The sequence below is a fragment of the Brugia malayi genome (genome assembly GCF_000002995.4).
Source record: "Brugia malayi strain FR3 genome assembly, contig: Bm_v4_Chr1_scaffold_001, whole genome shotgun sequence".
In the NCBI taxonomy this organism is placed as follows: Eukaryota; Metazoa; Nematoda; class Chromadorea; order Rhabditida; family Onchocercidae; genus Brugia; species Brugia malayi.
Window position 1 is genome coordinate 2,718,932 of NW_025062475.1, and position 16,867 is coordinate 2,735,798.

Genomic DNA, 16,867 nt, shown 5'->3' on the forward strand with positions numbered 1-16,867 from the left:
TTTGTTGAATGCAAGAAATGCCCTAGAAATCTTTCTATGTCAACTTTATGCAATTTTCTATGTCATTTTGAAACAAACAAAATTTGTTTTTTGATGTTCAGAACATAGTTCATCATTAAAAAAAACACATACGTAATATACTGATAAATATTTAAACCTAACATACGCGTATAATGTATACTTAAATATAATGTAAGATTATTTATGTGTTATTATAACAAATCTCAATTTTATTCAGCAACAAATGTCACAGAATTTTACAACATTAAGTTTCTTACAAGACTTCAAAGCTGATAAGTTGAACAACATTGTAAATCCCAGCTCCCCAAAAAAATCGAATCAGAATTGGTCGACCACTGCTGCAACAAAAGTATCATTAAGCAATGCAAACAAGAATCAGCGTCAATAGTTTACTTACATGGAATCATACTGAAGCAAAAAACCATTTTATGTTGAGAATATTGACAATAACAAATTTTAATTTTATTCAACAATAAACTTCGCAGAAACTTACTTCCACGGTAGCATTGTTTCGTTGATGTAACCGAAATCTAATAGTCCGTTTAGCAAAATTCTGTCAATCTGTGTGCTATCATCCCACGATGAACTTTCAATAGAAATGATACTATCTCGAATAAGTTCAATATTTTCAGCAAATTCATCCATGTTTTCTTCATAGGGAATTTCATCGTTTTCGCCCAATTCGTCATCAAATGCATAAAAAATTTTCAGTGAATTCCTACTTTTTTAAAATATTTTTTCATTTAGAACCAAATTGTAACAATATAAAAATAAAAATTACCGGAATTGGTCTCTGAGGTGCTGCTAATAATATGAATGTGCTAAGAACGTAGAGCAGTAATGGTGACGTAAAAAATGAGAATTGTGCATTTGTCATTGTTGCCGGATTCCTTAATGAAAGGAGAAATTGTGATAACATATATTTTAATGAGTGATAATTTAAACTGATAAACTCTGACGTTTCTATTTTTCAGTCTAACAGCAAAGCACTGATAAATTATATTTTATGAATTCCATTACCACACCATCAGTTGTTTTGTAGAAAAATACTTACTAAATATGCAGTGAATTTAAAATCAATTTCGTTCCTCTTTTTAGCTAACTAATCCTTATTTTGTCTAAATATGATATAATTAAAAAAAATATGCTAGAAATAAAAATCAAATAATTTCGAGAATAAATGCAGAACTTCCCATTCCTAAATTCATTTTTAAATTGTTTAAGAATTCAAGCGAAAAGGTTACGAGATTCCGAAAGCGATAAAAAATGAATTTGAAAATTTTTTCACAAAAAACTCCATTTATCAGTTAATTTATATGAAATTATGCAGGTTATCACCAGAAATCATTTCCATTTATTTAATAATTTTATCATGCTTTGAATAGAATAAAAGGATTTACATGTCAAACAATGATTCCATGTTTTAATAGAGACAATTCAACAAAAAATTAACAATAATTTTTTTTATTTCCACTAAAGATTACAATGGACAAAATTCATAGCAACTTTGCTGTTTAAAAAAAAAAAAAAAATACATGTCTCCCTTACTACAAGGGAATGCATAGAGAAGTATATAAATGTTGGAATGTATATAAAGGTAACTTAGATTTGATATATGTGCCAGGTACTATTGAAAAATAGCTGAAATAGGCTTGTAATGATCCACTTTCTCAATTATTTGAATGATAAAAAAATGGAAATTGAAATCAATCGTACTGAAGCATAAGCCATTTTATGTTGAGAAAAATGACAATAACAAATTTCAGTTTTATTCAACAATAACCGCCAGATAAACTTAGCTTTCCATGATGATATTGATTCACTGATGTATCCTTTCTTTAAAAATCCTTTAGCACAGTTCTTTTATCATCTGAACAGCACAAAGTGTTAAAAAACAAATTAATAAAAATTACTCAAACAGTTTCGACAGATTTAATTTAAATTAATCTAATGAAATTAACTTAGCTTTTTGCTAAATTGATCTGAAAAAATTGTCCTTCTTGACCGTAATTTTTTGTTAATAACTTTAAGTTTCATCACCGTCTTTAAATGATTTCAGTTTAAATTGATAAATGTATGTAAGTCAAGACACATTAATTAATTGTTGAAGCTGAAATATTTCAACCCAACTTATATAAAGAGTAAAGATCATCTAAAGTTATAGTTTTACAAATAATTCGTTATATTTACATTGTCTATAAGTGCAGTGTGTTATTAGGATTACAGTAAAAGTGACGAAATAATCAAAAAGAATATGCGATTATTACTTTAATTACAAAGGTAAAGAAGTGACCATCGGTGATCACTCGAAATAATCACAAAAGTAAAGCACTGATCACTGGAGACATTATAACAGCTTTAATGCCATCAAACAGAAAATTCCTTTGTTCTACTTATCGTGAAATCACTCACAGGCAGTATTACTGAATGAGAGAGCTTTTGGTGTGGATTTTGATGTCATGCACGTTTCGGTGTTCCCTAACTTATACATTGATATTTTTGTATTTTACATATTTAAGCTTTATTTGAAGATTTCGGATGGAAGGATTTGAGTCATTCTTCGTTTTTTGTTGAAGTTTGTTTTTGTTTTGTAGCACTTCTAGTTCGTTTAGCTATGGGTTCCTCTCGTTTATCAGTTCCATTTATTGTATCTTTCGATACTGTTGATTTGTCCTTCGCATCTTCTTTCTGTTGAATTTCCAAAGGATATAACATATTAATAGGTCGATTCATTATTCTTCCTCGTAGTAACTCTATTAGAGCACTTTTTATCTTATTATCCTGTCCCTTATTGAGTTTCTTTATTTTTGCTAATTTCCAAGTACCATGAGGAGCGTTTGATTCGTTTACTATTACAATTTCTTCTTCAATAGGGGCTCTAATCTCTGCGCCTTTCGGAGTTCTACTTGTGTACGTTCTCTCAAACTGGTTAAGTATTCTTCCTTCCATATTTTCTAGAAAGTATCCAGAGTTTCCATTGTTCTTGCCCAATATTTGATAAGTTTGTGTTGAGTATTTAACTTATAAGGAGTATAATCATATCGATCATCGGTATTACTATTAGGTATCATTAGACATACGTCTGGTATAATAAAATCAATAGGTCTTAGGATTATGGAATCGTCGAAGTTTACGTAGGTTAGTGGGCGAATATTAAGTATGCTTTCAACTTCCGCTATTAGAGTTATAAACTCCTTTTCTTTTAGCAATTTCCTACCTATAACCTTTCTTAATGTTCCCTTTGTTAGGCCGATTATCCGTTCGTAAACTCCTCCGCTCCAAGGCGCCTTCGGAATTATATTTCTCCATTTTATTCCATGTTTAACTAGGAATTCGGTCATTTATGTTTCTTGTTCCATTAGGGTTTGAAAAACTAACTGAAATTGACCGACATTATCACTTAGAATTATTTCTCCGCTTCGTGCAACAAATCTTCTGAAAGTATTTAAAAAACTTTCTAAACTGTCTGCTAATTTTAAATGCACTGCTCTAGTTGCAAGACATGTAAATAAAGCAATCCATCTTTTTGCATCTCCTGTTTCTATTTTGACGGAAACAGGGCCCAAATAATCCAAGCCAACTCGTGAAAGTGTTCGTGATCGTGTTACCCGAAATGAAGGGTAATTATGCATAGTTGGCAGTTTAAACGGCTTTGCTTTCCATCTTCTGTATCCTATGCATTTATTTAAAACTCTTTTAACTTCTATTCTTCCTTTTGGTATCCAAAATCTTTTTCTCAAACTTGAAATCATATGAGCTATATTCCAGCATGAAACAGTTCGTCGTATTGCCGTTGTATAAAGATTTCGGTTATACGATTATGTCTAGGAAGATATATGGGATGCAAACCTTGTTCGTCTAGTTCTGAGTTTTCTAAACGATCTTTAGATTTACATACTCTTTGTTCATAGTATAGATTCCATTTAATTATTTCTTCTTCCGTTATTCCTTCTGATTTGGCTTGTCTGATTAATACACCTATAGCTAGTTCATAATCGTTATCATTGAGTCGACCTTTTGCTGAAGACGTTTTTTAAGCAAGGAATTTTTCCTTTGGATATTAAAATTATAAATTTCAGAGTCCATGCAGTAGTTCTTACCAATCTCGACCACTTGCTAAATCGATTTGCGTCGATTAATTTGAAGTTTTATCAATAGTAAAATGTGCTACAATCTTTTGGCCTTCTTCACTTTCGTCTTCGCTGTGAATTTCTTTGAAATTATATTCCCAGACTGGCCATGTTGATTCTTCCTCTGTGAACCAATCTGGTCCTTTCCACCATGATTCAAAATGTGCAAGACGAAGTGAAAAAGTCCTCTGGAGGCCACATCAGCTGGATTAAATTCACTTGGAATATGGCGAAATGAGAATTTTGTTTGTCTTATTTCTTCAACTCAATTTTGGACGAATTTTGGTAGTAAGCGAGAATGATTTTTTATCCAGTGTAATGCGCACTTGGAATCTGACCATAAGGTGACATCAATATTCTCTAATTCCATTTGTTTAATAACAAACTGAACAGCACGTACTCCTATTAGCACGGCTAATAATTCTAATCTTGGAATAGTCATAGACAGGCGTTGTTTTCTTTCAATCGCTGCATTCTTCGTTCTAGATTAGGATAGGTTTCACATTCATTTCTCAGTGGTTCCTATTGCAAAAAGCACATGGTCTTTAAGTTTTGCTAATCTTCGTATTAGCCTTTCTATGTGTTTGCGGTGCTATTACAGTTAGAGCGGAAGTTTCTTTTGTAAAATATCGTTGATTAGTTCGTGGACCAATTTTGCTTTTAGTTTTCCTTTGCTCTTTCATGATGTCAAAGGACTGGCTTCTTCGTTTCTTTGGATCAGTTTTGCTAAGAATTGTCTTAGCTTAGCTACTGACCATATTTCTTGTTCCTTTTGTTGATACACTCTGCCCAGAATCCAGGCAGGCAGTTTATTTTCAATGATAATTTCAATACTGGATTCTTCGAGATTTTCACCTATTGCTTCAAGTTGTCGAAGTATTCTTCCAGTAGCTTCAACTGTTATCTTCCATCTCGATCATTCTTCTCTTGACGGAATATAACTCATTGTAGAACGATTTTTTAATGATATGTGATTGCCCAAATTTTTCAATAAGAACTTTTCGTATCACATCGTAATTTTCTGGGGTTATATCATAACCTCTGCCAGTAAGGCATCTCCCTTTAGACATGCAATTAAATAATTTAATTTTTGGATGTCTGATATTTTTTGTAAATGGACTGCAGCTTCAAAGCTACTCCAGAATCCTCTCCACATCTTAGAATTACCACTGAAGGTAGGCAGTGGTAGTTGAGATAAGTTAACAGGGTTATTTGAGTTGGTTACTCCTTTATTTCGCCTTCTTTAAGACGCTGGATTACTAACTCTGAGTCATTCATATACATACTTAAGGTTATGATAACTTCTTTGCCTTCACTTATTAAGTTTAAAATACCTCTTTTATCTTCGACCATTTTGGCGTATTTGTCTTCATCTTCCTTGCTCTTCGTTGCTGGAACCTGTTGTATGCATTGGACCCAGTTAGCATTAATTGTCTCAAGTGTACCAATATGCAGTTTGAGACATTATTCTTTCTTCAATAATTCTTTTTCGAGCCTCGTGCTGTTGACGGGTTTCTTCTCTGGTCAACATTTGCTCCGAAGGCGTCAGATCCATTTCTTGGATTTCTTTGAGAAGAGCTTCCAATTTTTCTTTCGCCGGTCGTATTATAGTTGCAGACATTTCCCGGCTCGTGGCACCAAAACTTTATTTGTCGTGGAAGATTTTGATTGTTTAATTTAATAATATTGGGAGAGATGTTTGATCATAGGGAGATTGTCTTGGATGTAAATCTAATGCGTGAGGTAACAGAAATATAATCCAAGTTCTTTATTAGCAAAAGTAATAGGACAAAACGTTGATAGAGAACAATTGAAATTGGAATCGTCGGTCCTTGGCGATAAATTACACCTATCCCCAATCTTTTAACAAGGGTGATCCTTATATAGCAATTATCTTATATTATATGTGTTAAAATGTGGGAGTGGTTTATAATTAGACATTTTTGTACAAATCATGACAGTAAGTAACTTTAACAATAGGTTTAAAAATGGATATCACAATGAATTGAATGGATATCACGAAAAAAAGTACAATGGTTTGTCCAGACATTATGATAAGTGGCTACTATGAGTTGCAATAGATATTATATGATAGATGCTCATAGTATATGAATTGATATAAGATCAAAAGTCAATTAAAAACCATTATGATGATTGTAAAAGACATCAATGGATTGCTATATTAAGCATTGTTAACATTTATTTAGTGCTTCGCAATATTAAAATCCGCGACAGTAACCACTTACAACCACTTGTTGATGTAGCCACTTGCTATCACTTGTTATGGCAACTGCTAACTAACCAACTGTTGATGTAACCACGTGCAGCTACTTGCTACTGCAACCACTTGTTAGTGAAGACGCCCTGTACAGCAGGTGGTTGTAAGTGGCTACGCATGGTTACAGCAACAGTAGGTGAATTTATTCCTCATAAATTGAGCTCCCAGGAAAAACTGAACCAGAAATTCCACGTGATAAAGCAAATTAAAAGAGGAAAGGATGGAAAGTGTAGAAAGTGTATAAACAAAAACGTATCGATCGACAAACTATAAAAGCAATACATATATATTCAATATAAAACAATGCATTGAAACAAAGGTACTCAACCGTCTTTAAGGCATCTCCTTCATTTGGGAGTGTCGTGAAACTCGAAATAATCTCTCGAGCCTCAAAATAACTTACAAAATTGAACAGTTAGAAATGTAAAACTATTTCAAATTACATATGTAAACAATCATTATTCCAACTCTCATCTTCCCACTGTACCTAAGTTTATTTGCTTGTCTAAACATTTTCAACTGATAATAAAGAGTATGTACATTGTTTAATATGTTAAAAATTAGTCTTTTGTTCCAAGTCAAATTTGCTTGCAATGTCGAAATACTGTGATGATCTTCTAAGCTGATAATCATTCTTTGGGTCATCATCAAAAAGAAGATCACACATCTCGAATATTATGCTAGGTCTCTCGAAACAGCCAATCAAAAATGCATGAATATCATTCAGAGCTTAGCCATCGCGACGAAGCGAAAAAAAGAAGAGACGAAATATGCCTTGATGACTATTATTATTCTTAAAATATGTAGTGATGAATACTGCCTGGTACTTCATATTTAGATCAAGAAGATACCAGAGAATCATTCTCATAGAATAGTATAGTTCTCACTAATCAAGCGGAGATAAAACTCCCACAATTACCACTAATAACATTTAGTGGAATGCAAAATTATGGAGGCAATTTTGGTGTAGTTTCAAGGCGACAGTTCATGAGCAAAACACCCCAGATAATCAGAAGTTGAACTATTTGATATCTTGTCTTAAAGGAGACGCATTGTTAGCTGTAAGAGGCTATGATATAGCGCCAGAAAACTACGATGTCATAATAAGTTTACTAATAGAGAAATATGGTAAACCTTTCATTACATATATATTGTAACACTTTACAATAAATTGAATTCCATCAAAAGAAATGAGCATGACTGGAAACCATGGAGAGAATACTTTGACAGCTGGAAGCTATAGGTGAAAATTTAAAGCATCGAGTATCGAAATTTCAATTAAGAATAAATTAACAGCGTGGATAGTTAATAAATTATATAAATTGAAACAGGAGTCTGTCGACTTGGTCAGTTAAAGGTATCCAACATACTTGACAAGACTAGTACTAAAAAATGAAGAAGTTGCTAGAAGTCAAACAAGAAGACAACAGGGAGAAGAAAGAAAACAAATATAATGTTAAGGGTCACAATCAATTCATCAAAGGGAAATAATACAATCAAATCAAAAAGGGTTCCAGAAGAAACTACTATAGATGGAAAAAGACTGAAGTATTTTGCAATAAGGACCATTGGAATAATTAATGAATGTAACATTTATCCCACACTCAAACTCCGAATGGAACGTTTGAGGAAAATCGCTGTGTGTTTCAAATGTTTACGAATAGGATATGCGACAAGTGATTACAAAAAGTGGAAACTTTTGTGTTTTCATTGTTTAAGTTTACACAATACTCACTGTGTCCTCTTAACTATAAAAAACTCACGCAAACAATGGATTCCAACAAAGAAAAATTAGTTGATATGATAGAACTGTTAAGAAATAGACTGAATTACTTCTAGCAATGTATTATTGTTTTAATTTAGGTACTATTATTTATTCCGTGATTTTGAACTCGAAGATTTGATCAACAATGCTGGTGGTTGTTAAGAAATTAAATTTCTTTGTTGAATGCAAGAAATGCCCTAGAAATCTTTCTATGTCAACTTTATGCAATTTTCTATGTCATTTTGAAACAAACAAAATTTGTTTTTTGATGTTCAGAACATAGTTCATCATTAAAAAAAACACATACGTAATATACTGATAAATATTTAAACCTAACATACGCGTATAATGTATACTTAAATATAATGTAAGATTATTTATGTGTTATTATAACAAATCTCAATTTTATTCAGCAACAAATGTCACAGAATTTTACAACATTAAGTTTCTTACAAGACTTCAAAGCTGATAAGTTGAACAACATTGTAAATCCCAGCTCCCCAAAAAAATCGAATCAGAATTGGTCGACCACTGCTGCAACAAAAGTATCATTAAGCAATGCAAACAAGAATCAGCGTCAATAGTTTACTTACATGGAATCATACTGAAGCAAAAAACCATTTTATGTTGAGAATATTGACAATAACAAATTTTAATTTTATTCAACAATAAACTTCGCAGAAACTTACTTCCACGGTAGCATTGTTTCGTTGATGTAACCGAAATCTAATAGTCCGTTTAGCAAAATTCTGTCAATCTGTGTGCTATCATCCCACGATGAACTTTCAATAGAAATGATACTATCTCGAATAAGTTCAATATTTTCAGCAAATTCATCCATGTTTTCTTCATAGGGAATTTCATCGTTTTCGCCCAATTCGTCATCAAATGCATAAAAAATTTTCAGTGAATTCCTACTTTTTTAAAATATTTTTTCATTTAGAACCAAATTGTAACAATATAAAAATAAAAATTACCGGAATTGGTCTCTGAGGTGCTGCTAATAATATGAATGTGCTAAGAACGTAGAGCAGTAATGGTGACGTAAAAAATGAGAATTGTGCATTTGTCATTGTTGCCGGATTCCTTAATGAAAGGAGAAATTGTGATAACATATATTTTAATGAGTGATAATTTAAACTGATAAACTCTGACGTTTCTATTTTTCAGTCTAACAGCAAAGCACTGATAAATTATATTTTATGAATTCCATTACCACACCATCAGTTGTTTTGTAGAAAAATACTTACTAAATATGCAGTGAATTTAAAATCAATTTCGTTCCTCTTTTTAGCTAACTAATCCTTATTTTGTCTAAATATGATATAATTAAAAAAAATATGCTAGAAATAAAAATCAAATAATTTCGAGAATAAATGCAGAACTTCCCATTCCTAAATTCATTTTTAAATTGTTTAAGAATTCAAGCGAAAAGGTTACGAGATTCCGAAAGCGATAAAAAATGAATTTGAAAATTTTTTCACAAAAAACTCCATTTATCAGTTAATTTATATGAAATTATGCAGGTTATCACCAGAAATCATTTCCATTTATTTAATAATTTTATCATGCTTTGAATAGAATAAAAGGATTTACATGTCAAACAATGATTCCATGTTTTAATAGAGACAATTCAACAAAAAATTAACAATAATTTTTTTTATTTCCACTAAAGATTACAATGGACAAAATTCATAGCAACTTTGCTGTTTAAAAAAAAAAAAAAAAATACATGTCTCCCTTACTACAAGGGAATGCATAGAGAAGTATATAAATGTTGGAATGTATATAAAGGTAACTTAGATTTGATATATGTGCCAGGTACTATTGAAAAATAGCTGAAATAGGCTTGTAATGATCCACTTTCTCAATTATTTGAATGATAAAAAAATGGAAATTGAAATCAATCGTACTGAAGCATAAGCCATTTTATGTTGAGAAAAATGACAATAACAAATTTCAGTTTTATTCAACAATAACCGCCAGATAAACTTAGCTTTCCATGATGATATTGATTCACTGATGTATCCTTTCTTTAAAAATCCTTTAGCACAGTTCTTTTATCATCTGAACAGCACAAAGTGTTAAAAAACAAATTAATAAAAATTACTCAAACAGTTTCGACAGATTTAATTTAAATTAATCTAATGAAATTAACTTAGCTTTTTGCTAAATTGATCTGAAAAAATTGTCCTTCTTGACCGTAATTTTTTGTTAATAACTTTAAGTTTCATCACCGTCTTTAAATGATTTCAGTTTAAATTGATAAATGTATGTAAGTCAAGACACATTAATTAATTGTTGAAGCTGAAATATTTCAACCCAACTTATATAAAGAGTAAAGATCATCTAAAGTTATAGTTTTACAAATAATTCGTTATATTTACATTGTCTATAAGTGCAGTGTGTTATTAGGATTACAGTAAAAGTGACGAAATAATCAAAAAGAATATGCGATTATTACTTTAATTACAAAGGTAAAGAAGTGACCATCGGTGATCACTCGAAATAATCACAAAAGTAAAGCACTGATCACTGGAGACATTATAACAGCTTTAATGCCATCAAACAGAAAATTCCTTTGTTCTACTTATCGTGAAATCACTCACAGGCAGTATTACTGAATGAGAGAGCTTTTGGTGTGGATTTTGATGTCATGCACGTTTCGGTGTTCCCTAACTTATACATTGATATTTTTGTATTTTACATATTTAAGCTTTATTTGAAGATTTCGGATGGAAGGATTTGAGTCATTCTTCGTTTTTTGTTGAAGTTTGTTTTTGTTTTGTAGCACTTCTAGTTCGTTTAGCTATGGGTTCCTCTCGTTTATCAGTTCCATTTATTGTATCTTTCGATACTGTTGATTTGTCCTTCGCATCTTCTTTCTGTTGAATTTCCAAAGGATATAACATATTAATAGGTCGATTCATTATTCTTCCTCGTAGTAACTCTATTAGAGCACTTTTTATCTTATTATCCTGTCCCTTATTGAGTTTCTTTATTTTTGCTAATTTCCAAGTACCATGAGGAGCGTTTGATTCGTTTACTATTACAATTTCTTCTTCAATAGGGGCTCTAATCTCTGCGCCTTTCGGAGTTCTACTTGTGTACGTTCTCTCAAACTGGTTAAGTATTCTTCCTTCCATATTTTCTAGAAAGTATCCAGAGTTTCCATTGTTCTTGCCCAATATTTGATAAGTTTGTGTTGAGTATTTAACTTATAAGGAGTATAATCATATCGATCATCGGTATTACTATTAGGTATCATTAGACATACGTCTGGTATAATAAAATCAATAGGTCTTAGGATTATGGAATCGTCGAAGTTTACGTAGGTTAGTGGGCGAATATTAAGTATGCTTTCAACTTCCGCTATTAGAGTTATAAACTCCTTTTCTTTTAGCAATTTCCTACCTATAACCTTTCTTAATGTTCCCTTTGTTAGGCCGATTATCCGTTCGTAAACTCCTCCGCTCCAAGGCGCCTTCGGAATTATATTTCTCCATTTTATTCCATGTTTAACTAGGAATTCGGTCATTTATGTTTCTTGTTCCATTAGGGTTTGAAAAACTAACTGAAATTGACCGACATTATCACTTAGAATTATTTCTCCGCTTCGTGCAACAAATCTTCTGAAAGTATTTAAAAAACTTTCTAAACTGTCTGCTAATTTTAAATGCACTGCTCTAGTTGCAAGACATGTAAATAAAGCAATCCATCTTTTTGCATCTCCTGTTTCTATTTTGACGGAAACAGGGCCCAAATAATCCAAGCCAACTCGTGAAAGTGTTCGTGATCGTGTTACCCGAAATGAAGGGTAATTATGCATAGTTGGCAGTTTAAACGGCTTTGCTTTCCATCTTCTGTATCCTATGCATTTATTTAAAACTCTTTTAACTTCTATTCTTCCTTTTGGTATCCAAAATCTTTTTCTCAAACTTGAAATCATATGAGCTATATTCCAGCATGAAACAGTTCGTCGTATTGCCGTTGTATAAAGATTTCGGTTATACGATTATGTCTAGGAAGATATATGGGATGCAAACCTTGTTCGTCTAGTTCTGAGTTTTCTAAACGATCTTTAGATTTACATACTCTTTGTTCATAGTATAGATTCCATTTAATTATTTCTTCTTCCGTTATTCCTTCTGATTTGGCTTGTCTGATTAATACACCTATAGCTAGTTCATAATCGTTATCATTGAGTCGACCTTTTGCTGAAGACGTTTTTTAAGCAAGGAATTTTTCCTTTGGATATTAAAATTATAAATTTCAGAGTCCATGCAGTAGTTCTTACCAATCTCGACCACTTGCTAAATCGATTTGCGTCGATTAATTTGAAGTTTTATCAATAGTAAAATGTGCTACAATCTTTTGGCCTTCTTCACTTTCGTCTTCGCTGTGAATTTCTTTGAAATTATATTCCCAGACTGGCCATGTTGATTCTTCCTCTGTGAACCAATCTGGTCCTTTCCACCATGATTCAAAATGTGCAAGACGAAGTGAAAAAGTCCTCTGGAGGCCACATCAGCTGGATTAAATTCACTTGGAATATGGCGAAATGAGAATTTTGTTTGTCTTATTTCTTCAACTCAATTTTGGACGAATTTTGGTAGTAAGCGAGAATGATTTTTTATCCAGTGTAATGCGCACTTGGAATCTGACCATAAGGTGACATCAATATTCTCTAATTCCATTTGTTTAATAACAAACTGAACAGCACGTACTCCTATTAGCACGGCTAATAATTCTAATCTTGGAATAGTCATAGACAGGCGTTGTTTTCTTTCAATCGCTGCATTCTTCGTTCTAGATTAGGATAGGTTTCACATTCATTTCTCAGTGGTTCCTATTGCAAAAAGCACATGGTCTTTAAGTTTTGCTAATCTTCGTATTAGCCTTTCTATGTGTTTGCGGTGCTATTACAGTTAGAGCGGAAGTTTCTTTTGTAAAATATCGTTGATTAGTTCGTGGACCAATTTTGCTTTTAGTTTTCCTTTGCTCTTTCATGATGTCAAAGGACTGGCTTCTTCGTTTCTTTGGATCAGTTTTGCTAAGAATTGTCTTAGCTTAGCTACTGACCATATTTCTTGTTCCTTTTGTTGATACACTCTGCCCAGAATCCAGGCAGGCAGTTTATTTTCAATGATAATTTCAATACTGGATTCTTCGAGATTTTCACCTATTGCTTCAAGTTGTCGAAGTATTCTTCCAGTAGCTTCAACTGTTATCTTCCATCTCGATCATTCTTCTCTTGACGGAATATAACTCATTGTAGAACGATTTTTTAATGATATGTGATTGCCCAAATTTTTCAATAAGAACTTTTCGTATCACATCGTAATTTTCTGGGGTTATATCATAACCTCTGCCAGTAAGGCATCTCCCTTTAGACATGCAATTAAATAATTTAATTTTTGGATGTCTGATATTTTTTGTAAATGGACTGCAGCTTCAAAGCTACTCCAGAATCCTCTCCACATCTTAGAATTACCACTGAAGGTAGGCAGTGGTAGTTGAGATAAGTTAACAGGGTTATTTGAGTTGGTTACTCCTTTATTTCGCCTTCTTTAAGACGCTGGATTACTAACTCTGAGTCATTCATATACATACTTAAGGTTATGATAACTTCTTTGCCTTCACTTATTAAGTTTAAAATACCTCTTTTATCTTCGACCATTTTGGCGTATTTGTCTTCATCTTCCTTGCTCTTCGTTGCTGGAACCTGTTGTATGCATTGGACCCAGTTAGCATTAATTGTCTCAAGTGTACCAATATGCAGTTTGAGACATTATTCTTTCTTCAATAATTCTTTTTCGAGCCTCGTGCTGTTGACGGGTTTCTTCTCTGGTCAACATTTGCTCCGAAGGCGTCAGATCCATTTCTTGGATTTCTTTGAGAAGAGCTTCCAATTTTTCTTTCGCCGGTCGTATTATAGTTGCAGACATTTCCCGGCTCGTGGCACCAAAACTTTATTTGTCGTGGAAGATTTTGATTGTTTAATTTAATAATATTGGGAGAGATGTTTGATCATAGGGAGATTGTCTTGGATGTAAATCTAATGCGTGAGGTAACAGAAATATAATCCAAGTTCTTTATTAGCAAAAGTAATAGGACAAAACGTTGATAGAGAACAATTGAAATTGGAATCGTCGGTCCTTGGCGATAAATTACACCTATCCCCAATCTTTTAACAAGGGTGATCCTTATATAGCAATTATCTTATATTATATGTGTTAAAATGTGGGAGTGGTTTATAATTAGACATTTTTGTACAAATCATGACAGTAAGTAACTTTAACAATAGGTTTAAAAATGGATATCACAATGAATTGAATGGATATCACGAAAAAAAGTACAATGGTTTGTCCAGACATTATGATAAGTGGCTACTATGAGTTGCAATAGATATTATATGATAGATGCTCATAGTATATGAATTGATATAAGATCAAAAGTCAATTAAAAACCATTATGATGATTGTAAAAGACATCAATGGATTGCTATATTAAGCATTGTTAACATTTATTTAGTGCTTCGCAATATTAAAATCCGCGACAGTAACCACTTACAACCACTTGTTGATGTAGCCACTTGCTATCACTTGTTATGGCAACTGCTAACTAACCAACTGTTGATGTAACCACGTGCAGCTACTTGCTACTGCAACCACTTGTTAGTGAAGACGCCCTGTACAGCAGGTGGTTGTAAGTGGCTACGCATGGTTACAGCAACAGTAGGTGAATTTATTCCTCATAAATTGAGCTCCCAGGAAAAACTGAACCAGAAATTCCACGTGATAAAGCAAATTAAAAGAGGAAAGGATGGAAAGTGTAGAAAGTGTATAAACAAAAACGTATCGATCGACAAACTATAAAAGCAATACATATATATTCAATATAAAACAATGCATTGAAACAAAGGTACTCAACCGTCTTTAAGGCATCTCCTTCATTTGGGAGTGTCGTGAAACTCGAAATAATCTCTCGAGCCTCAAAATAACTTACAAAATTGAACAGTTAGAAATGTAAAACTATTTCAAATTACATATGTAAACAATCATTATTCCAACTCTCATCTTCCCACTGTACCTAAGTTTATTTGCTTGTCTAAACATTTTCAACTGATAATAAAGAGTATGTACATTGTTTAATATGTTAAAAATTAGTCTTTTGTTCCAAGTCAAATTTGCTTGCAATGTCGAAATACTGTGATGATCTTCTAAGCTGATAATCATTCTTTGGGTCATCATCAAAAAGAAGATCACACATCTCGAATATTATGCTAGGTCTCTCGAAACAGCCAATCAAAAATGCATGAATATCATTCAGAGCTTAGCCATCGCGACGAAGCGAAAAAAAGAAGAGACGAAATATGCCTTGATGACTATTATTATTCTTAAAATATGTAGTGATGAATACTGCCTGGTACTTCATATTTAGATCAAGAAGATACCAGAGAATCATTCTCATAGAATAGTATAGTTCTCACTAATCAAGCGGAGATAAAACTCCCACAATTACCACTAATAACATTTAGTGGAATGCAAAATTATGGAGGCAATTTTGGTGTAGTTTCAAGGCGACAGTTCATGAGCAAAACACCCCAGATAATCAGAAGTTGAACTATTTGATATCTTGTCTTAAAGGAGACGCATTGTTAGCTGTAAGAGGCTATGATATAGCGCCAGAAAACTACGATGTCATAATAAGTTTACTAATAGAGAAATATGGTAAACCTTTCATTACATATATATTGTAACACTTTACAATAAATTGAATTCCATCAAAAGAAATGAGCATGACTGGAAACCATGGAGAGAATACTTTGACAGCTGGAAGCTATAGGTGAAAATTTAAAGCATCGAGTATCGAAATTTCAATTAAGAATAAATTAACAGCGTGGATAGTTAATAAATTATATAAATTGAAACAGGAGTCTGTCGACTTGGTCAGTTAAAGGTATCCAACATACTTGACAAGACTAGTACTAAAAAATGAAGAAGTTGCTAGAAGTCAAACAAGAAGACAACAGGGAGAAGAAAGAAAACAAATATAATGTTAAGGGTCACAATCAATTCATCAAAGGGAAATAATACAATCAAATCAAAAAGGGTTCCAGAAGAAACTACTATAGATGGAAAAAGACTGAAGTATTTTGCAATAAGGACCATTGGAATAATTAATGAATGTAACATTTATCCCACACTCAAACTCCGAATGGAACGTTTGAGGAAAATCGCTGTGTGTTTCAAATGTTTACGAATAGGATATGCGACAAGTGATTACAAAAAGTGGAAACTTTTGTGTTTTCATTGTTTAAGTTTACACAATACTCACTGTGTCCTCTTAACTATAAAAAACTCACGCAAACAATGGATTCCAACAAAGAAAAATTAGTTGATATGATAGAACTGTTAAGAAATAGACTGAATTACTTCTAGCAATGTATTATTGTTTTAATTTAGGTACTATTATTTATTCCGTGATTTTGAACTCGAAGATTTGATCAACAATGCTGGTGGTTGTTAAGAAATTAAATTTCTTTGTTGAATGCAAGAAATGCCCTAGAAATCTTTCTATGTCAACTTTATGCAATTTTCTATGTCATTTTGAAACAAACAAAATTTGTTTTTTGATGTTCAGAACATAGTTCATCATTAAAAAAAACAC

The 16,867-nt window shown here is 32.3% G+C and overlaps 2 protein-coding genes across 2 annotated transcripts; both read right to left on the reverse strand.

Annotated features, from left to right (window-relative positions):
* Positions 1-274: 274 nt before the first annotated feature.
* Bm17346 (Uncharacterized protein) lies at positions 275-666 on the reverse strand (the record flags this gene model as incomplete). The annotated part of the gene is made up of 2 exons (XM_043076336.1): positions 275-359; positions 515-666. 2 exons carry the CDS (start codon positions 664-666, stop codon positions 275-277), a joined length of 237 nt encoding a protein of 78 aa, XP_042932270.1.
* A 7,977-nt stretch (positions 667-8,643) lies between these two features.
* Positions 8,644-9,035, reverse strand: Bm17347 (Uncharacterized protein; the record flags this gene model as incomplete). Its single annotated transcript, XM_001894347.1, has 2 exons — positions 8,644-8,728; positions 8,884-9,035. 2 exons carry the CDS (start codon positions 9,033-9,035, stop codon positions 8,644-8,646), a joined length of 237 nt encoding a protein of 78 aa, XP_001894382.1.
* Between the last annotated feature and the right edge of the window lie 7,832 nt (positions 9,036-16,867).